The 22190-nt window shown below is 34.5% G+C and overlaps 1 protein-coding gene across 3 annotated transcripts; it reads left to right on the top strand.

The window, feature by feature from the left end:
* The first annotated feature begins 8271 nt into the window (after positions 1 to 8271).
* Positions 8272 to 15757, top strand: LOC102583724 (uncharacterized). 3 transcript variants are annotated; one of them, XM_015305147.1, is made up of 3 exons: positions 8272 to 8430; positions 8506 to 8662; positions 15291 to 15757. In XM_015305147.1, coding segments are annotated over exons 1-3 (273 nt in total). In that variant the 5' UTR covers positions 8272 to 8315; the 3' UTR covers positions 15292 to 15757. The 3 variants fall into 3 exon arrangements, with proteins under 3 accessions (XP_015160633.1, XP_006366932.1, XP_015160632.1); XM_006366870.2 differs by having other exon boundaries at positions 8273 to 8430; positions 15360 to 15757; XM_015305146.1 differs by having other exon boundaries at positions 8274 to 8430; positions 15351 to 15731.
* Positions 15758 to 22190: the final 6433 nt, after the last annotated feature.

Genomic DNA, 22190 nt, shown 5'->3' with positions numbered 1-22190 from the left:
AGTTATTTCTATAAACAACTTCAGTAGTTGTCCAAACAACTACTTAAGTTGTTGGCTGAAACAACTAAATTGAATTCACTAAACCCAGCTGAAGAATGGACAAAATATTTTTTATACTTATCAAAAATGCTCTTTTGAGTTAATTTCAAGTTCAAACGGAATAAATATAATGTAAAAAAACAAAAAAATATAATAGCAAGATGATGATGATTTTCTTCTTTATTAAACCCTAATCTTATCCTTTGAAATAGAAAAGAGAAGAAAATTTACCTTGTATTAGAAGCTACTGATTGAAAAGAAAAACACAACAAACTCAAAGAAGAATTGATGATTTTGAAGATTAAGAAGAAACTTTTTTTTTTGAAAAAAAAAAGTCCCGTTCTTGGATTCCAACGTTCCCTTGTAACTTCAGTTTTAAAAAGAAAATTGAATAAGTTAAAAGGTTTTTTCCATTGTTAATATGCTTCACAATTTAAAATAAAGTCTCCTAAGTTTTAAAAATACTAATTTGGTCCAATATATTAATTAAGAGTTAAATTAAATTGAGGAAGAGATGAAGAGGCCCCACTTGTCCCTTTTTTTTAATTGGAGACTTGTGAGGCATTCTTACCTCATTTTCCCCATAAACAAAAGTTGATTTCACAACAAAACTTCAAATCATGCTTTCATACCTATTAAGTATTCATTTTATGATAACGCTCAACAGTTCAGTGAGAGATGTACCATATATGGTCCCTTGAACCACCATCTTAACCCTCGAGTTTCTTGGGTTCCTGAATCACCCCAGAATTTTCAGAGATATATGTTACACCAGAACTTTTCGTTGTAAGGTTTGGTATTCCTCTAACCAGAATTGTTTTTGGTTGCAGGAGTGATCCATTGTTTGCATTATCGACTAACACACTGTCTAGCTTCATGTTCATAGCATGTTGCCAAGCGAAAAGTTCCTTGTGTTATTCCTTCACTATCCACGGTTTAATCATGGAGCATCCCTGATGCAATGATTCGTAAGGGGTATATGACTATTACAAATCCCACAAATTAACTCTAATTTCTATTGCTTTCTTATTCTCTATCGTTCTCAGAGTCTCCGTATATATCCATAAGGTTATCTTTGTTGAAAATTTCATTGGGGTTTGAAATCTCAAGAACATCATATGTTTTAATAATGACTAGAAAAGCATTCAATCATTGTTTGTCAACCATAATTTCTATGAAAACACAAAATCAATGAAGAATTAAAATAAATTGAAATAATTATTATTGTTAAGGCCTTACGGTGCGTGCCAATTGATTGGTCTAAAATTCATTATTAAAAAAAGCAGTTAAATTTATTTGAAAGAGATCTATAACAACGAAACTAATTTAATTCTCTATAAATCTTTGATTTAAGGTTCGAAGCAATGAATGATGATTAAGAAGCTAGGCGAGACATATAATAAAAATCGAGGAAATGAATAGGAAAAGAAAGAGGATTCTTATTCGATCTCTTGGAACAATACGATAAATTGCTTGAATGATGAACAAATGCTTGTATAATCAAATGGTTGCAGTGAACAATAGAGAATAATATTGTATTCCGATGAAAATTTAAATGAGTTACAATTCTAGAATAATGGGGTAGATATAGGTTTGATCTAACTAACAAACTTCTCTAATTCTAGATACTATTAATCGTTGTTGGCGTGAAGATCACAAATTCTTTGAAAAGATAGATCATGGTCCCTTGAATTTTGAATTATTGTTGTTGTGTATACTTATTTTTTTATGATATTTTCAGACGCAACACTTTGGTGTATTGAGGCTTGGAAGTAAAAAATATAAGTTCAGAGAAGTAGATTGAAAGTAGTATATTCATTAATGAGACTCCAATGGAGTTTATATACACATCAAAACATCAAAACAAAACAGATTGTGCAAAGCTAACTCCTAGGAAATAGGAGCATATTAAGTTACATGAGCAATCCTACTTGACTCCTAAATAAACTGTAAATAAACTAAAATCCTAATTTAAAGATAGTGTGGTAACGTGCACAACATACGTGCTTTGTTACGCCCCCCTCAAGGTATGTGTGAAGAGACAACACGTAACTTGGGAAGCATGCACTGGAAAGCTGCTTTAGACAATGGTTTGGTGAGTGGATCTGCAATTTGATCAGCGGAGTGAACGTGTGAGACTTTAACTAGGCCATTGTGAACTTGGTTGCGAACAAAGTGAAGATCAACCTCGAGGTGCTTCATTTTTGTATGATGAATTGGGTTTTCAGCTATGTAGGTGACCCCAAGGTTATAGCAAAGTATTGTGGGAACAACAGAGAGCGACACATGTAGATCCTTGAGCAAGTGAGTGATCCAGTTTGTTTCAGACAACGCAGAAGCAACTGCCCTATATTCTACTTCAGTGGAGGAGCGAGAGACAGTCGGTTGCTTACAAGAGCACCAAGAAATTATTGTTGTGCCGAGAAAGATAATGTAAGATGATATCGAGCGGCGATCATTAATACCACCCGCCCAATCCGCATCAGCATAAGCAGAAAGATTGGTGGATTGTTGTGGGAAAATATGGACACCATACTGGGATGTTTCTTTAAGATACCGAAGTAGTCGTTTAACTGCTTGCCAGTGAGCTACAAAGGGAGAGGTATTGAACTGAGTAAGCTTGTTTACTGCATTGGTGATGTCAGGTCGGGTAAGTGAAAGGTATTGGAGCTTTCCAAGTACACTTCTATACTCTGTGCCATCAGTTTTGGGAGCTCCGTCATCTACCAATAGTGGTGCCGATATACTCATTGGTGAGTAGATGCCTTTGTAGTCTTGCATCTTAGTGTCATGTAGCACCTCCTGTATATATTTAGATTGACTAAGAAACAGGCCATCATCATCCCTATGTACCTCAATGCCCAAGAAATAGTGCAGTAAACCAAGATACTTGAGAGAAAATGTTTTTGAAAGAAAGGTAACTACTTGCTGAAGGAGTACTTCATTGCTGCTAGTAAGAATAATATCGTCCACATAAATAGTTACTCCTAAATTATGAAGAACGAACAGAGAATTATTAGACTCAGACATGTGGAATCCCATTTTGACCAAAGAATTGGTGAGTGTATCATACCAAGCTTTAGGCGCTTGGCGCAGTCCGTAGATTGCCTTTTTGAGATGGCAAACATAGTCAGGATATGCCGAATCTTCATAGCCAGGGGGTTGAGACATGTATACATTTTCGTAAAGCTTCCCCTGAAGAAAAACATTATTGACATCAAGTTGATGTAAGGCCCAATTTCGTTGTACAACAAGGGTGAGCACGATACGAATCGTGGTGGGTTTGACCACTGGATTGTATGTCTTATGAAAATCAACCCCAGGCCTTTGAGTAAACCCCTTGGCAACCAAACGCGCTTTGTACCTGTCAACATATCCATCAGCCTTAGTTTTAATTTGGAACAACCACTTACATGGAACAACATTGCGGGTGTGATCGGGTGGAACCAACTTCCAAGTCTGGTTCTTCATTAACGCATCAAACTCAACCTGCATAGAATCTCTCCAATATTAAAATTTGTGTGCTTGTTTGTAGGTTACAGGGGTAGGAGGTACATGCAGGGTTATTTGGGCAGTATAGTCAAGAATTTTGCATCGCTTGATGATGTTGTTTTGTGACCTTGTTACTACACGATTTTGCTCTATTTGGGGAACTTGAACTATGGGTGTTTGTGTCGGTATATTAGGTGATGAGGTTGGACGCCGCCGATAAACATGAGTAATGGGTGGTCGGCAATGTAAGGGAAGAGGACGAGTAGAGTGAGCAGGGGGCGGGCTTTGAAATATGAAGTGAAGTGGCAGGCTATTAACAACAGAGGATTGCTGAGGTATATCAAGAGAAGTAGTTGGAAGATTACCTGGTGTGTCAGTGATGAAGTGATTCGACTGTGGGGTGGTCTTTTGTGCGGTACGAAGTGAGCATAAATCGTGGCGTGTGTCTCGCATCAACGGAATAGTGGGGGGCAGCAGTTGGAGATGAGTAGGATTTGAAGTATTGTCCACATCAGTACTAGTAAAATTGGAAGTATGTTCCCAAGTCAAATATGAAAAGTTCTGTTTTAAGGTAGAAAACATATTATCAAATGGAAAAATATCCTTTGCAAATTTTACATCCCGTGAGAGGAAAACTTTGGAGCTTTTGGGGTCAAAACACTGATGGCAATGATGAGTGACAGAAAAACCGAGATAGACACAAGGTCTGGAATACGGATCTAATTTGTTTTGGGCATATGGTCGTAGCCATGTATAACATAAACAACCAAATATACGAAGGGATTCATAATTTGGCAGTTTATTGAAAAGAATTTCAAAAGGAGACTTGTGATTAAGAATGGAGGTTGGGAGTCGATTTATGAGAAAGGCGGCATGATGGCAGGCAAAGGTCCAAAAGTTTGAAGGTAGACTTGCTTGATGAAGCAGCGTTTTGGCAGTCTCGACAAGGTGTCGATGACGTCGTTCAACCAATGCCACCCTTTGAGGAGTATGAGGGGAAGAGACAACGTGTTGTATGCCATTGGAATTAAGGTATGGTTCTAGGACTTGATATTCTCCTCCTCCATCATTGTAAAGTGTGAGTATTTTGTGACCAAAGTGTTTTTCAAGCACAGCATGTAAACTTTGAAAAAATTTCTGAACTTCATATTTGTTTTTCATTGTGTACAACCAAATGTATTTGGTGTGCTGATCAACAAATAAACAATAATATCTTTTTTTGTCAATAGAGAGAACCGGAGAAGGTCCCCACAGATCACTGTAGATAATTTCTAATGGACAATTACTGGATAAAGTGGTGGAATAAAAGTGAAATATGTGTACTTTATTGCAACAGCAAGAATTACAAGTAGTGATCTTGTCGTTGGAAGAATATGAAAGAGGAGAATTATTTAAAACGAAAAATAAAATGCGAGAATGGGGGTGGCCCAATCTGCGATGCCACAGATATAAGGAATGTCCAGCAGTAGCGACGTTAATGTTTGGTCGAGACAGGACGGCCATTCATATAGTCCAGCTTTACTCGGGCCGCACAGAAGAGGAGTTCCTGTAGTCAGATCCTTCACAAGAAAGGGTAAAAGGAAAAAACTCAATTGAGGTTAGATTGTCTTTGCAAAACTGATTAACCGAAATAAGCTTGCGTTTGATAGCAAGAGCACACAAAATATTAGAGAGTTTACAGGTAGTACGTGATGCATTTAAATGAGTATTACCAGTTTGCGTGATTGGAATCACATTACCATTACCCAAGGTCACTTCCTCGGCCTCTTTGAAGTCTTGTACATTGTGGAGGTAGTTGGTGTCGGCTGCAATATGGTGAGATGCACCCGAATCGACAATCCAGGGGCTATTTGGCATCGTGTGTGCAACAAAATTTGCCTTTGCTTCAAAGTGGTTATGGGACCGGGAGCGGTAAACATTTGTTGTATGGCTAATTTTGTCACAGAGTTGACAACAAATCCGTGAGGATTGGTGTGGAAAGTTACGCCCTTGAGAGTAATTGTTTGGATGCTGGAAAGTGGCGCTCTGATTATGTTGTCTGTTTGGGGGACACCCATTGTTATTGGTGGGTTGGCGGTTGTTGCGTTGGGCCGATGAAGTATTTGTGACACGCTGAGCAACAGATGTTGTGACCTGGGTGGTGGTTCTCTTGAGGTCTTCATGTTTGAGGAACAATTCATGATCAAGAAGCTTATTGAAAAGTTCAGCGTAGCTAATGGGTGAGTCACTTGCCCGGATGGCAGCGGAGATCTCACAAAATTCAGGACCAAGTCCACTTAATATTTTCACCACAAGTTCTTCATTATTGATAGGTGAACCTGTTGTGGCGAGTTCATCAGAGAGAGAGAATCTCTCGCATATATTCAACAATTGATTTGGTGTCTTTGCTTACCCGACTGAGATGGTGATGAAGGCTGAAGATGCGGGTTTGCGATTTGTTCGCAAATGAGGTGTGAAGTTGATCCCACACAACTTTAGAATTGGCCGCAGAAGCTACAGTGGAAGCGATAGTGGCATCAACAGAGGCCATGAGAGCATTTTGGATGAGTTTGTCTTGACGAAACCAATCCTTGTACTCGGGGTTGGCTGTCACAAGGCTGTCAGTGATGACTGTTTCGGGAGGGGACAATTTGGTCCCATCAAGATGACCATAGAGGTCATGGCCATGAAGTAGCATGGCAATTTGAGCCTTCCAAATGGTGAAGTTATGGCTGCCACACAGCTTAATGGGCAACTGAGATGGTGGGTTAAACTGAACCAAGTGTTTAAGGACAGGGGCATTATCGGCATTAATAATTGGGGTGGAAGGGGCCATTAGTGCAGAAAATTGTATTTTTGATCGGCGTACTCGTTAGAGTGTTTCGGCGCTGATACCATATAAGTTCAGAGAAGTAGATTGAAAGTAGTATATTCATTAATGAACTCCAATGGAGTTTATATACACATCAAACAAAATAGATTGTGCAAAGCTAACTCCTAGGAAATAGGAGCATATTAAGTTACGTGAGCAATCCTACTTGACTCCTAAATAAACTGTAAATAAACTGAAATCCTAATTTAAAGATAGTGTGGTAATGTGCACAACATACGTGCTCTGTTAATGACACCAAATGATAACTTTCATTTTATTTTCAAAATTTTGATCGATAAGTGGATGAATATTGAAACAAGTCCTTATTTTATTGTCGCATGTCCAATCCATGTACCCTTCACATCTTTGTCAATACAACTATAAAATTAGATGGAAAAAGATTTTAAAATGTCCTTAACATATTTCAAATGGTTCAAAAATGCCCTTATTCCACCTTTCAATTTAAAAATGCCCTCAATTTTTTTTAATGTTAAAAATTGTCCTTTATTAACAACCCAGTGACATGGCAGATGATGAGTCATTTAATTAGACAAATTACTTCATCTTATTGGTCCATCTAAATTTTAAATCCAACCCAACCCAACGACCCGACCCATCTATGCTACAAAACTCAAACCAACCCAAATACCCCTTTTCATACTAACTAACATATCTTCCAACTTTCTTTTATCCTCACCAATATAAGTTGATTTGTATCAGTATTCAACTTTTGCAGTCCTACGAGGTCTTTCCTTATTAATAGATCATATTTCGTCGTTTGATTTTCACAAAATTTTCATCCCAAAAATTTATTCTCCAAGTTCATTACCAGTATTTCAAAGACAAGTCCAATTACCTGCATGAGTGATAGGTTTTTACCTTTAACTGTGTTTGAATGATACTATAACATAGCCGGTCCCAAATCCGAATTAAGAAGGAGAATTTACGATCTATTAAAAATCTAATCATTCTCTGCTTAGTGTTTATTTTTTGTTTTGAGCTTCTATGAGAAATTTGAATTCTAAACGGCTTAAGTTTCAAGGTAACTTCTTTAATATATACCAAACGAATTGAATTCAAAACTTGCTTACAACAGAATTAGAAAATCTGCAGAATCTTCATCTGATATTTATCGAAATCCATGTCGTAAATTTGTAGTTCAGTCATTGATTGTCCAACCATCTGCAAAAGCATCAACTAGACAAATCTTGATCTAGAGAATTGTCCAAACATTGTAGTTCTTCCTCTCTTTTTTTCTTTCTCAAATTAACTAGAGAAATGGAGAAAGAAGATGAATTGAAGGAGGTAGAAAGAAAGAACAGAGTTAGAACTAATGAGAACAAAAAATTCAAAAATGATGAGCAGATTACAGATCGGGGTCAGATCTTTTGAAATGAATTTCTAGACTATGTGGGTCATATATTATGGAATGGATAAAGAAAATTCATGGTCATGTCACTGGACTGTTAATAAAGGGTAATTTTAAACATTAACAAAAACATTGAGGGCATTGTTAAATCGAAAGGTGGAAGGAGAACATTTTTGAACCATTTAGGATACGTTAAGGACATTTTTAACGCTTTTTTCAAATTAGATCTGTCCCGCTCCAAATAAAGAGTTATGAAGGAGTCGTTTAGACATACAATTTCAAATTTTAATTTTAGATCTGTATTAGTTTAGTCATTTTTAAATAAAACTTGAACTTCAACTTAAAATTCTAATATCAAATCCCAAAATTCACTTCAAAGGTAGAATTTCAACTTCAAATTTATAATTTTAATTAAATTTATAAAACTTAAAACTTGGACATAATTTTTAAATTTTGCAAAAAAATAATTAAAATGATGCCATATTTTATTTACAAAAATAATTAGTCAAGCCTACTTTACTTCCTACTTCATCAACTCATATTATTCCACAAAATTCCATCCTCATGGAGTCGTCTTCCTATGAGCTGAATGCCTCCGTATCATCGTTGGAATTTCTCAGTTTATTCCTCTTTCGTCCCCTTCTTGCTATCGTCTTCGTCTTCTCCTTACTTATATTAGGTCTGTATTTTCATGGTAAGAATCTGCAATTTGGGTTATCTATAAGAATAAGAACTTGATCTGAGATTTGTGCAGGTTGGTTTTTAGCTTGGAAATTAGTGCTGGTTCATGTTCCTTTGGTACAAGAAATCTTTGGTTTGCGGAAGAAAACCGTCAAGCCGAAACCTGAAAATCGGGGTCGGTTCACTCAAATTTACAACAACATGGACTCACAATCTTCTGCTTCCCAGTGGTAAAACCTTTTCTAGTCTGAGATTCTGCACCTTTACAGCTAATTTTAGCTAACTGAGTGAGGTGAAAGTTCATGTAGTCAATCAAAGCTATTAAAATCTCACTTGTTGTTATTAAGTTGTTTTACCACAAAATGCTTTAATTGTTAATATTCTCTTTTGTGTGCATTGCGTAAAAGGATATGATGTAAACTTGAACAAGAAAACTGAATTAAGTTGAACAAGATAACTGAATTAAACTTGAACAAGAAAACTCAAAACTGAGGACAGTAAGGACGGGATAAATCTGATATTGGAGAATGTACCATCTTATTTAGGATTTCATAGTAGTGTTTGATTAAAAACACAGAAGGTAGGATGTAATAGTAACTGTTTTGGTAAGGAGAGCTTAAAAGCAGCATTTCCCATCTTCTGAATAATTTGATAGGGGTCATGGTATTTGGAAGAAATTTTAGAGAAATGCTTGCTAGACAAAATCAGTTTTCTGTATGGTTAGATATTAAGATAGACCGGATCTCCCACCTTGAAAACTGCTTATCTGATCATATCTAGTTGGCATGATCTACCATTTTGTGCTGAGATCTGGATAGATGAAGCATTGAGACTTAAGCAACTGCAACTTGAATTCCATGGCAATTGAAAGTTAAAACTTTTGTCTACTTCACTCACCCCAGTCACCTTGAACATAAGGTAAATGCGGGGGAGGGGGTTGTCCATACAAATCTTCTTAAGGAGTGGTTTGGATGGAAGTATGGAAGGTGGTAGCATACCATCATTCTGCAAACTCAAATAGAGTGTCCAATTTGAAGGTGAATCAGTGCACTAATATTTTAAGTAGGTCTCCGCACACCTGATCGAGGGTTATATGCAGTGGATGTTTTTCAGGGTTACTCCTTGTATGGTAAATATTTCTTGCCATAGTTTACAAGTGAGAATTAGATTCCTATCACTTACAATATGCTCATGCATCGCATGAAGTTTGAAGATGTGCTTAATGAATAGCCTGACAATATCCACAACAAGCAGAATAAGGGTGTGACAGTGCTAGGAAGTATGCATATTTAGTTTATCTATCGACCACTATCCATTTAACTTTCCTTCTGACTTAGGCAACACTTCAATGAAATTGTTACTAATGCTATTCCAAGCTAGTAATGGAATAACCCCTGATAGGCAGAATGATCATATTTACTTTTCTGAAACACATCACACTTCTCCACATAGTTAACCGCATCATCTTTGAGACCTTTCCAGTAAAAAAAGCAACCACTTGCCTGTAGGTGTGATGAATCCCAAATTGACCACCAACTACAGAGTCATGCACAACTTCAACATTTCTATCCTTAAAGATAACGTAGATTTTACTACCAAATTTCCATTTTCCCTGCTTGCTGACAAGGGCATAACCTTTGATATCCTCCTTGAGGACATCCAACTTATGAATTACTTGACCAGTTTTATATTTCAATTTCAGCTATCCATTATGGCCTGCATTAGATTTGCCCTCATTGTGGACAATGTAAAGAAGGCATTTGCTTTGTTCTCCTTCCCCTTCTTATACTCAAATCTCAAAATCACATTGCATCAACTTACTACTTTCTCAAAAAAAAAAATATTGCATCAACTTACTACTTTCTCAAAAAAAAAAAATTGCATCAACTTACTCACCCATTTAAGTTGTGCTTCATTTGTGCAATTTCAGTTCTAATATGAATTTTAGACCCTTCTGATCAGCGTTGACAGTGAAGTTTCTGGCTACCAATTACTGACCCCGCTTTGTCATAGCCATTATTAGTGCTAGCAGTTCTTTGTCATACACATACATAACTTCGTATTGATTAGATATGTGCTAGCTTAAATAAGCAATTGCTTGCCCTTTTTGCATCGGTATTGTCCCAATATCTACATCATATGCATCTATCTTCATAGTGAAAACCAAGGAGAAGTCAGTTAATGTCAATACTGAAGCTGAAGTTAAAGCCTTCTTTGAAGATGTTGCTGCTGATCTGTCAGTCCAATTGAACCCACTTTCTTCAGCAAATCAATTAGGGGTTTGTTAATCCGTCTATATCCTTCTATGGACCTTCTGTAGTACCTGACCAATCCTAAGAATCCCCTCAACTATTTGGTGTTGGCAGGCATAGGCCGTTACTGAACTATCTGGACTTTTTTTAGGGTTAGTAGAAACCTCTTTGAGCTAAGAAGATGCAATTACCTAACTCAATGCTTGCCGTAGCAAAATGACTCTTAGATCTTTTGGCATGAAAGTAACCCTCAAATGCTTAACATGCTCCTCCCAGTTCTAACTGAAGATCAATATGTCATCAAAAAAGATTAAGATGAATTTCCTCAATTACTCCTTGAAGACACGATTCATTAAGATCTGGAAGATAGAAGGAGCATTAGTTAGGTCAAAAGGCATGATTAGATATTCATAATGTGTCCTAAAGTAAGTTTTGTGGACATCAGGTGGTGTCATTATAATATGATGATACCCAAATCTGAGGTCTATCTGTGAATACACATATTAACATCCCAATTCATCCAATAACTCTTGTATGATGAGTATGTGATATTTGTCTTTGATAGTAATATGATTTAGAGTGCTGTAATTTTCACACAGTCTTTAGCTGGCATCTTTCTTGCCTACCAACACCAATAGAAAAGCAAATGTGCAAATGTGTTACAAACTGTGTTGTACCAGGCCTTGTATTGATGGGGTTGGACCTTTCCTTCAATGTGATATGATCAAATTGCCATATGAAGGGAGGCAATTCTTTTGGTTCCATGAATACCTCCTCATAATCCTGCAATACCACTACTGGTTCTTTTCCTTGATCCTGCTCACTCTTCTCTTCTTTACCCTCTCTTCTCTTCATTTAAGATACCACACCCTTTAGTGAAAACAGTTTACCTTGATGCTCAAACAACATAGTCAACTTCTTAAAGTCAAGCAAGATGTCCCCTAAGTCACATAGTTGCTACACTCCCAAAACCACGTCATGGGAACCTAAGGGTAAAAAGAGGAAGTGAAGTTTAAATACAATGCATTGCAGTAATCATTCTAGTCCCTAGCAAATTCCTGATACTGGCACTGGATTCCCATCTGCCAAGCTTGCATGAAGGAGCTGATAAGGGTCCACCTTCCAGCCCATCCTAGATACTAAAGCACTATCAAGGAAGTTGACTTTTGAGTGGAGCCAATATCAATTAAGATGTTGAAAGGTCTTCTTTGGCAATAACCAGCAACCCTCCATGTTGTATAACCACTTGTCCCATTAAGAGCATTAATAGAGATTTCATGCGCCTTTGCCATCCATTCCACATTAACCTGTTCTTCTTCCTCCACTACTTCTTATGCTACCTCCACTTCCAATTCCAATAAGAATAAATGTGCCTTGGCCTTACACACATGTTCAGGTTGATGTTTCTTATCATATTTATAACATAACTAGGGCTCAAACTTTTCTCTTCTTTTTTTTTTTGAGATAAGGGTAACTGTCACAAAAGTCTCATCATCAAATAATGATGAGCATAGGCCACTTACTATCTCATCAAAGCATATAAAAACTACCCCTAGAGAGATTACAAATTGCCTATGAAATCAACAAAAAGTTCTGTATCCCCCATCATATCTTGTTTACACCTAAAATACAAAAGGCTAACGCTATTCATTATAATCTTCTGAGTGTTGTTACTCTTATCCCCAGAACATTTAGCATTCCTTTCTTTCCATAATACTCTTGATTTCTGTCTCTACTTTGATTCTTCATTTTTTGCCGGCTCTTCCAACTCCACTACTATGGTGGCTCTTACCTTCATTTCATCTTCAGTCAAATCTCTTGCTCCCTGTAACTCATCAATTTCAGCCAATTCTTCAAGTAAACTATTCTTCTTATTTACCAGCTTCCCAAAATTTGCTTTGCGCCATTCCTTGAGTTTTTCCTTGAGCATTCTTAGTTTAACATTTAGTCTGTAGTTTGGGCATCCTTCCACCAAGAATTCATTCCACCATGCTTGAATCAGATCAGTGAAGCCTTCCACCTTGAGCCACCAGTTCTCAAACTTGAAATTTGACCTTTTCTTCTCCTAGTTTCCACATTCCAACATGATAGGGCAGTGGTGAGAGAGCACTCTAGGTAGCAACTTTTGCTTGATATTTTTGAATTTTTCTTCCCATTCCATAGAGAATATGAATCTATCTAGCGTAGCTGCACTTGGATAATTAAGGCCTCTAAACCAAGAAAAGATTCCACCAATGTAAATGGGGGTCATGTAATTCCATCTCTTGTATCCACGTTGAGAAGTCAGACATAACAAAAGAGATTTTGTCCTCTTCTTTCTTCCATAGTTCTGTTGGTATTAAAGTCAGGTGACCCAAGGACCATCACAGATGGTTCTGAGTTGATACACTCCATTGAGGTACCAGGTATAGAAGTTATGAGTTGATACAAACTCGTAAGTAATGGAGTATTGCCCAGATTCAACTAGAGGCCACTCCAGCTTCTATTGTCCCACATCATAAGAACCCCCCCCCCCATAAGACCCCCCCCCCCCTCCCCACAGCTACCCTCAGCTTCCAGGTAAGCACACTTTATCCATCGGCATGACCATAATTGCTTAGCCATTACTTCAACTTCCTTGCTGATCTTTGTTTCTTGAAAGCATTAGACATCCGCCTTCCGTTTTTGCATTAAACTCTTCACCATTTTTCTCTTGCTCTGGTTGTTCAACCCTCTTACATTCCAGTCAGCAGATTTACTTTCATTTAAAAGTTAAACTCAGATTCCTCCCTCTACTTCTGTTTCCTTCCACTTCTTCAGTCAAGCTGGATTTTAGGTTTTTCCAACTTGTTTTTCCCAATTCCTCTGCTCTTTGGGGTAGAAACTGTGCCTTACCAGGCCCCTTCTTATCTAGTTGTGATTTCCTCTCATCAATCTTCATCAACAAGGCTATGGTTTCTTTTTCAACCCTTCGAAAGCCACCCTGTATGTATTACTTATCTCTTGATTTTGTCATCCAAGGCAAGTTAAGTAGGCTTGGACAAATGATAGTTGGTGTGGTCAGTGGTTTAACCTGAGTATAGGAAGGTAGTAGATCTGTTATTATTGGAGTTAGGAAATGATGGAGAACTCTTCATGTCTTTCGATTGGTTAAAGAATATTGATTCTGGAAAGAATAAGGTCTATGAATTCATACAACATCACTAAATTTTGGCTTCAATCCTTTAAGAATATGTTGATAGCATGATTAGGATCCATATGAATCCTAGTCATGGCTCTATCAAAGGATTCCTGAAACTTGATCACTCCCCCAGTTTGTTTCATGAAACAAGTTAACTTATGGTATCATCATATTAACCCCCAAACTGATCAACCAAAGCAAAAATATACTTCTCCCAAGTAGGAGGCGGAAGATGTGATCTATTCCTCATGAAGGTCTGGTGCCACTGGAGAGCACTATCATCGAAGTGTAAGGATACCACTACCACCTTCAGATGAGGGCTAACTTCATCAAGAAAACTCGTTCCACCTTATACCACCAAGCTTAGAAATCCTTCCTAGTAAATCTAGGGAATTCAAACTTTGACAACCTAGTGAAAGACTGAGAGTGCTCTTGGGGTGAAAAGGTGTTATAATGAGCTAGATTTGAATAATAGATGTTTTGAGAATTTGGGTAACAAACTGGGTTTTGAGGTGAAGGGTTCATACGTAGTTTTTGTATACACCGGCTGTTCCTTATAGAAAAAAGTATATATTGATTGCTTGTTCTAGTCCCCTTCACCACTCTTAAGTAATCGTGGAATGGAACTTCATACAATCAACATTAGTTCTTTTTATGCCCATATCTTCTAAGATATATCATTAACCACCTCAAATAGCCTAGCCTTTGGAAAGTTTATTCCTTTGATGTAAGTATCCATTTAACCATCACAAATAGCCTATTCTATCTTAAAGTTTACTCGCTTTATCTAAGTATCCATTTTGTATGCTGCTCTGCTAATTTGAAATTCATGAATAACTTTTTACGTGTCAAGTTATTCTCTTTGGTGCTGTGAGAGAGTCAGTGAAACTGCCGACTATTGATGATCGGTCTCTTTACTATTTAGAATCACCCCATACTTTCTCATTTACAATCCTAAATGCCCTAGTGTAATGTAATGAGCATTCTTACTGCATAATTTTACATATTGAGTGCATTTCTGGTGACCAGCGATTTGTGATGAGTCCTTTGTGGTTGAAGACTGTTTGTCTTTGGTCTCATAAATCACAAACATACCAGTGTTTACCTGTTATATGAATCCTTATAATCTGATCTTTCTATGTCAAAAATATCATTCATGCTAGTTTAGGTATTACAGAGTTGATACATTGGTTAACATAAAATATTGTAGAAGCAAATTCATCAACACTCTCGAGTTTTTCACCTCTACTTTCAGTATCGAAATCTTAAGGATGCTGTCACATATTGTTGTATTATTACCTTTTGCCTAAACATAGCATATCTTTTAGTTAAGAAACACATCTATTGATGCAAAAGCTTTTTCTTCACAAGCCATTTCAGCAGTTGCTGTATAGTTTTATTTTATTTCAAGCACAAACAATATAAGAATTGTGTAATATTGTGCAGATACCTCTTGAGCTTGCATATATCATTTTTGGGGCTTTTTGTGATTTAGTTTGACTTTAGACTGTATAGGTAAGCCGTAAGCGTGATGGTGTCCACTGTCCAGGATTAGAAGCTGAAGTTTCTTGTGCTTTGGGGAGCATCAGGTGCCTATCTCTGTAATCAGCACATTTATCTTTAGCTGATCCTGTTTTACACTTAAAAGCTCCTCATTTTTCCACATGTATAGTTCTGTTTCATTAGTGTGTATAACATATGGGTTAGTGATTCCAAGGCCAAAATATTTGCAATGAATTAGATAATAAAGCAGAAGATTATGTAAGCATTTGGAGAGAAAAGTGTCCTCCATTATTTCTTTATTTATTTTTACTTTTTGTTAAGTTGACATGTTACAATTGTAATTATATTGTGGTTTCAGTGTAAGTGGTTGATGATTTTTCAAAAGCTATGCAAATCGTCTGGAAACCTTAGATTTGAGCCTGTTTGGGAGGGCTACCTATCAGTATATGAAACCAAAAAAGGGAATTTTCACGTATACTATATACATACTATATCAGTGTGAAGCATGTACACTAAACTAGTTCTAGTATAAGTGGTAAAGGGAGTTCAAAAGTATATTTTTGCCTTTAAGGTTATAGATTAAATTTTAAGTTTGAGAAAATTTTTATTATGTACCAGGCACAAGTATGAGGTGGCCGACATTACTTGTAGGAAGCTCTACTTATATTGTGCCAAGTGGAAAATTGGATCCCATTTCAGAAAATGGCCCAAATTCCTTGTGCCTAGTGGAAAGTTGGGTCTCATTTCAGAAAATGGCCCAAATTCTTTTTTCTCTCTCTTCTTTTCAACGATTTTTTTCTCTTTCTTACTTTTTTTACTTCTTTTTCTTTGGTTTTTCTTTTTCAATCATTGTTCCAAATGTTCTACCTACTTCCATACTTTAATAATTTTATTCATGAAAAATATGAAATCCAAAAAATTTTACCTGATTCATTCTATTTCTAACATTTTGATATTATTTTTTCATCTCGAAATTAATTATTTATATTACTAAAAATAGTTAGATAAAATTATTTGTTAATTTACAAAGATATAATTAATTACAATTTTTCTATTTTATTATAACAATTTTTTTTTTTGAAAGTGTAAATAAAATTTATAAAGTTGAAAAAAATAATTAGGTGTAAATTAGTAAAATTATTATTTTATTTATAATTTCTTAAGTAATTTGTAAAAGAAAAAGTATCACTTGTATGAGGCATTTGATTGACAAATGGATATTGATGAGATATTGCCATTTGCCATTTCCAAGCTGACAAAGAGACCTTTTTTAGAGTTTCCTCCATTTTTTTTTGTTTACGCCCCTATTCAATGTATTTGTGTTTTTTTGATCTAATTAGTTTATAGTTTTTCCTTTTTATGTAGTGAATTTTGATTTAATTTTTATGATCATTATATAAGTTTTTTACTTTATTATTCTAATATTATTTTTTCTATTCTATGTATAAATTCATATTATATAATAATAAATAGTTATTTGTATTTAATTTTCTGTTTATAAAATCAAGATATAAGTAATTTAAAAAAAATATATAAATAAAATTTGTAATGTCGCAAAAATTCTATTTTAAGGAATAAATTAATAAAATCATCATTTTTATTTATAATTTCTTAAGAAACGTGTAAGGAAAGTAGATAAATAAAATATTTATTAAATTTCACCTAGCTTGAATTTCAAGAATAAAAAATACCATATAAATTGACGGAAAGAATATGTATTTATATAGGTGTTTATGGATGTTTTTCGTTTTTGCATTTCATGAAAATAGTATCAAAACTTATGTAATTGTTTGTCAAGATCATTGATGCTCTTTCCGTTATATTTTCTTTTTGAAGAGTATTTGATTGGATTTAAGTGCTTTTGGAATTTTGAAATTGTTGAGAAGAATAAAAGAACAAATTAATTTTATACCTTCTTTGTTTTTCATATTAATAGTCTACTTTTCCTTTTACAAATTTCTTAAGAAATCATAAATAAAAATAATAATTTTACTAATTTACACCTAATTTTTATTTTTTTTAACTTTATAAATTTTATTTACACTTTCAAAAGAATAATTGTTATAATAAATAAAAAATTGTAATTAATTATATCTTTGTAAATTAACAAATAATTTTATCTAACTATTTTTAGTAATATAAATAATTAATTTCGAGATGAAAAATAATATCAAAATGTTAGAAATAGAATGAATCAGGTAAAATTTTTTTGGATTTCATATTTTCCATGAATAAAATTATTAAAGTATGGAAGTAGAAAATTTGGAACAATGATTGGAAAAGAAAAAGAAGTAAAAAAAGTAAGAAAGAGAAAAAAATTGTTGAAAAGAAGAGAGAGAAAAATGAATTTGGGCTATTTATGGGACCCAACTTTCCACTTGGCACAATATAAGTAGAGTCTCATACAAGTAATGTCGGCCACCTCATATTTGTACCTGGTACATGATAAAAAAATTTGTGGTTTCAGTGTAAGTGGTTGATGATTTTTCAAAAGCTATGCAAATCGTCTGGAAACCTTAGATTTGAGCCTGTTTGAAGGGCTAACTATCAGTATATGAAACCAAAAAAGGGAATTTTCACGTATACTATATACATACTATATCAGTGTGAAGCACGTACACTAAACTAGTTCTAGTACAAGTGGTAAAGGGAGTTCAAAAGTATATTTTAGCCTTTAAGGTTATAGATTAAATTTTAAGTTTGACATTATAGCTCATTTTTAGTTCCTTACCAAAAAGAAAAAGATTATGGTGTTGTGGGAAAGAAGTTCAAAAGTTACGCACTATATTTTTAAAATTTTGACTTGACATGACTATTAAGAAAACAATGTTGGATATAGGTGAGTTTACTATTTTATCTTTATTAATTGATAGGCTTAAATATATTTATGCACTTTATTTTTCAAAAACATTAATTCAATAATAATAAATTGAGGATATAATAGGAAGAAATTTTTTTGTCCTTTCTTGATTTGTCAAAAATGACAAGTAAAAAGGGAAATTAAATCAGGAAATATTTGACAAGTAAATAGGGACAGTAGATAGGGACGGAGGGAGTAATTTGTTTGACTTTTTTCTTTAAAAAAAACGTTTTCAAAGAGAACATTTCTCTTTTTAGCAACTCTTAAATTTTAATTTTTATATGACATGATCAAGACCACAAGATTAATGAGCTTTTTGGCAACATCATACATCTCAAATGAAAAGCAATACACTGAAGCATATCAAAGAATCAAATCGAAAACAAAATTAACATCAATAAACTTTCAAATTCCAAGGAAAAAACATTAAATTTAGGGTAAGAATTTACTATACTTCAATCAACACTTTAATCTTTGCCTATGTTTATTTCCATGGCAGTTTTTAGGGTGTTTTGGATTATAATTAGTGTGGGTTTCAAGTTATTTGGGTGGGTTTTGAATTTCTTGGGTGGGTCTTTTAATTATAGGTAAAAAGCAAATAAAATTTGGATAGGTTTTTAAGATTGAGACACGTGTTCCTCCGTTAGTCTAAAGGATATATACACCCCAAAAATTTGACGGTAAGGGCATTAGCGTACTTTCTGTTATGAGAGAGTGATTTTTTTCTTAAATTCTAATTGTAATTTTTACTACTAATGATTAGTGAATTAATGATATATGTGTGCTAACTAGTACATGCAATAATTTGTTCCTTCCATAGTTGAAAAGTGATGGAAGTTGGAAAGATGATCCCATCACCTATGCAACGTGGTTTATACGAGTGGATGGGTTAGGTTGATTTTGACATATTTTTAATTTAAGGAAAAACTATCTAAGTATACAAATATTCGTATTATATTTACTAATTCTTTATATAGTTTGATATAATTACATATTGTCTCACTAATTATAATTTCATACTCAATTTCAAGTTAGATACACCTAGAGGATACATGTATTTTTGTTATCAAATTTATTGAAATAAGGAGAGAGGCGAGCGAGATAATCTATGTATCTCACTTACATGTGAATCATACTAGATACATGTATCTAAGATACTAGATATATACCAGATTTATTCTGAAACAGAAATACATAAGGAGAGAGTAGAGCAAGATAAGGAAAAGAGGCTAGCGAGAGAGTCAAATTACATGGGAATCTATTTGGATTCAGTGTATCTCAAATAAATCATATCAAATTTTGATTTCATGTATTCGAGATACATTTATCTGGAGCGATTCGAAGTCCAAAATTTTAGTAAGATCCGTAGTATTGAAAAATCACGTGAAGGGGGTAATTGGCTTCTAAACTAGTGAAATTTATGTTTTTTGCCTTTAATTTAACATTACACTATTCATTTTTAAAAATTCTTTTTGTATTAAATTAAAATAAGCAAATTAAAACAAAGAAAATAGACAATAAGTTAAAATCCATTTCATGAAGCTGTACTAGATCTAGTCGTTCTCTGCCTATAATATCGGCTAGTTTTTGGCTCCATATGGAAGGGCCTCCTCTCATTGGACTATTCGAGGTTGGTCAAATGTCTATTTTCTTTGAAAATTTATGAGTTTTTATATTTTTTGTATTTTTCACTCAGTATTCAATTGAAATTTAGCTTAAGCATTACAATTTTTTTTCAATTCTCGTTTTGTTCTTAAAGGGGCTTTTATGTAGTTCTCTTCAATGGTGGAGTTATTCAAGAATCGATTGACATCTCTTCGCTATAAAAATCAGTACCATACAACTAAGTTTTAAAAAAAATTGAAAATATGCAAACTCAACACAAAATATTACAAACTCACGTGGCCATATGTTTTAGTTTACATCCTAATAGTCGATTTTTTTTTATGTCACAGTAATATTTAAAAGATGTATGAGAAGTGTGTTTGAGTAATATTTTAATATTAAAATAATATTGAAGTTATTTCATATTGAATGTAGTCATTAGTTATAGTGATTTTTTAACTACCAAGTACCAACTCTACATTTCACTCAAATATATTGTTTGTTGAAATCTCTTTACTGTTTTTGTATGTTTACTTTTTTATATTTTAAATCTTTTTAATAAAAAATCCAATCCTCTAAACAGCGAAGGAGTTCCTCGTAAGGTGCAGGGTGGCTCTACAGCTTTGAAAAAAAAGCAATTGCCTTAGGCCCCAAAATTTGAGGGCCTTATTTTAAAAAAAATAATAGGTTATACGTATTTTTACTAAAAAAATATCGAGTATTACTTGTAGAAAATAAAAACTTTTCTTAAAAGAGCAAAGAAGTAATAGAAGTTCGATAAATTATGAATACTATGTCTCAAGAAAGATTAAATAATTGGCTATAATAAACTTTATAAAAAATATATATTTGAATTTAAGGCCTCCATTAGGATTTGACTTTAGGCCACCGACTTTTTTTAGAGCCGCCCCTGCTAAGGTGGTCCTATATATATGCTACCATATCAAGTGGTAAGCTGTACATATTTGATGTCTTCTTATTTTTTGTATGCATATATAAATGTCATCTAGTACTATAATATTAATTCCAGTTGTGAACTCAGACAAAATTGATGTAATCCTAGACGTAACCTTAGGGGCAGAATTGGAAATTTGATGAAAAATGTGCAAAATTAAATATACATTCATAATAGTTACTCCAACAATACTTGTCTACTATTGATTTTACACACTTCTTAAGAAATTATAAATAAAAGGGTAATCTACAATATTACCCTTTATATATAATAAATACAATGTCTTGACAAATGTAATAGAGAAATGACTATAATTAATAATAAGGCTAAATTAGGAACTAAGTGTAAAATTATTTATTGATTTCATAAAGTGAACAAGTATTGTTGGACATTCCAAAATAATATAGTGAAAAACTATTGTTGGACGGAGGAGTTTGGTATGAAGGAGAAAATATTTTCTTTGAAAATAAGTTGATTTCTAACTTATTTTCTTATGTTTGGTTGGTGAATGAAAAATATTTTTCAGATAATATCTTTTATTTTTTAATAGAGGGTAGAAAATACGGAAAATAGTTTCTAGTTCGGAAACCAACCTTGATAACCGATTCCGGACCGACCCTGACACAACGACACCTGAATTGGAACGTGACCCCGACGAGTAATCTGGGGTCCGACCTTGACACTCGACTCGAAACCCGACATTTGAACCGAAACTCGACCCCCAGATCTAAATCAGAACCGAAACTCGACCCCCAGATCTGAATCAGAACACAACCCCGACGATCCATCCCCCGAGATCCAACCTAAAACATGACCCCGACTCTCGATTCGGGACTCGACATTCAATCTGGGACCCGACATTTGAATATGGACACGACCCCAACGACCAATTCAAGATCCAACCCCGATACCTGACCTTGACTGTCGATTCGTGATCCAAGATCCAAATTGAGACAAGACTTCTGAACCAGTACCGACACCCAAAATCCGACCCCAATCCGAACGAGGGAGTTGAGTCTCAAATCGAGGTTGGGAGTCAGGTCCTAAATCGAGAATTATGAGTCATTTCTCAAATTAGTATCAAAACTCGGCATCAGAGACTTGAGTTAGGGTGGAAAGGTGAGCAGTGAGGTTGAAAAGGAGTTTAAGAAAATGTTTCTCATTTTTTGGAGGTAAATTATTTTTCTTAAATTGAGAAAAATAAGTTGATTTGAAAAATATTTCAGCCAATCAAATATGAGAAAATTAGAAAACATTTTCCAAATTACATAACTATGGACTTCCAAGAGAATGGGTCATATAACAGAATGAATCAATTATATAAATTCTTGACGAATCACATCTCTTCATTTAAATTAATCGCAGGTCAATACTAAACAAAATAAAAGTAGTAGAAGTTTCATATAATATAATATGCCGACAA

Source organism: Solanum tuberosum, unplaced genomic scaffold (genome assembly GCF_000226075.1).
Source record: "Solanum tuberosum cultivar DM 1-3 516 R44 unplaced genomic scaffold, SolTub_3.0 scf00693, whole genome shotgun sequence".
Taxonomy (NCBI): Eukaryota; Viridiplantae; Streptophyta; class Magnoliopsida; order Solanales; family Solanaceae; genus Solanum; species Solanum tuberosum.
The sequence above is the reverse complement of the archived record's forward strand: the minus strand, read 5'-3'. Positions and strand labels throughout refer to the sequence as shown.

Coding starts and splice junctions, on each gene's coding strand:
- LOC102583724 (XM_006366870.2), top strand. CDS start 8,316: ATGGAGTCGTCTTCCTATGAGCTGAATGCCTCCGTATCATCGTTGGAA. Junction 8,431..8,505: donor CTTCTCCTTACTTATATTAG/GTCTGTATTTTC, acceptor AGATTTGTGCAG/GTTGGTTTTTAGCTTGGAAA.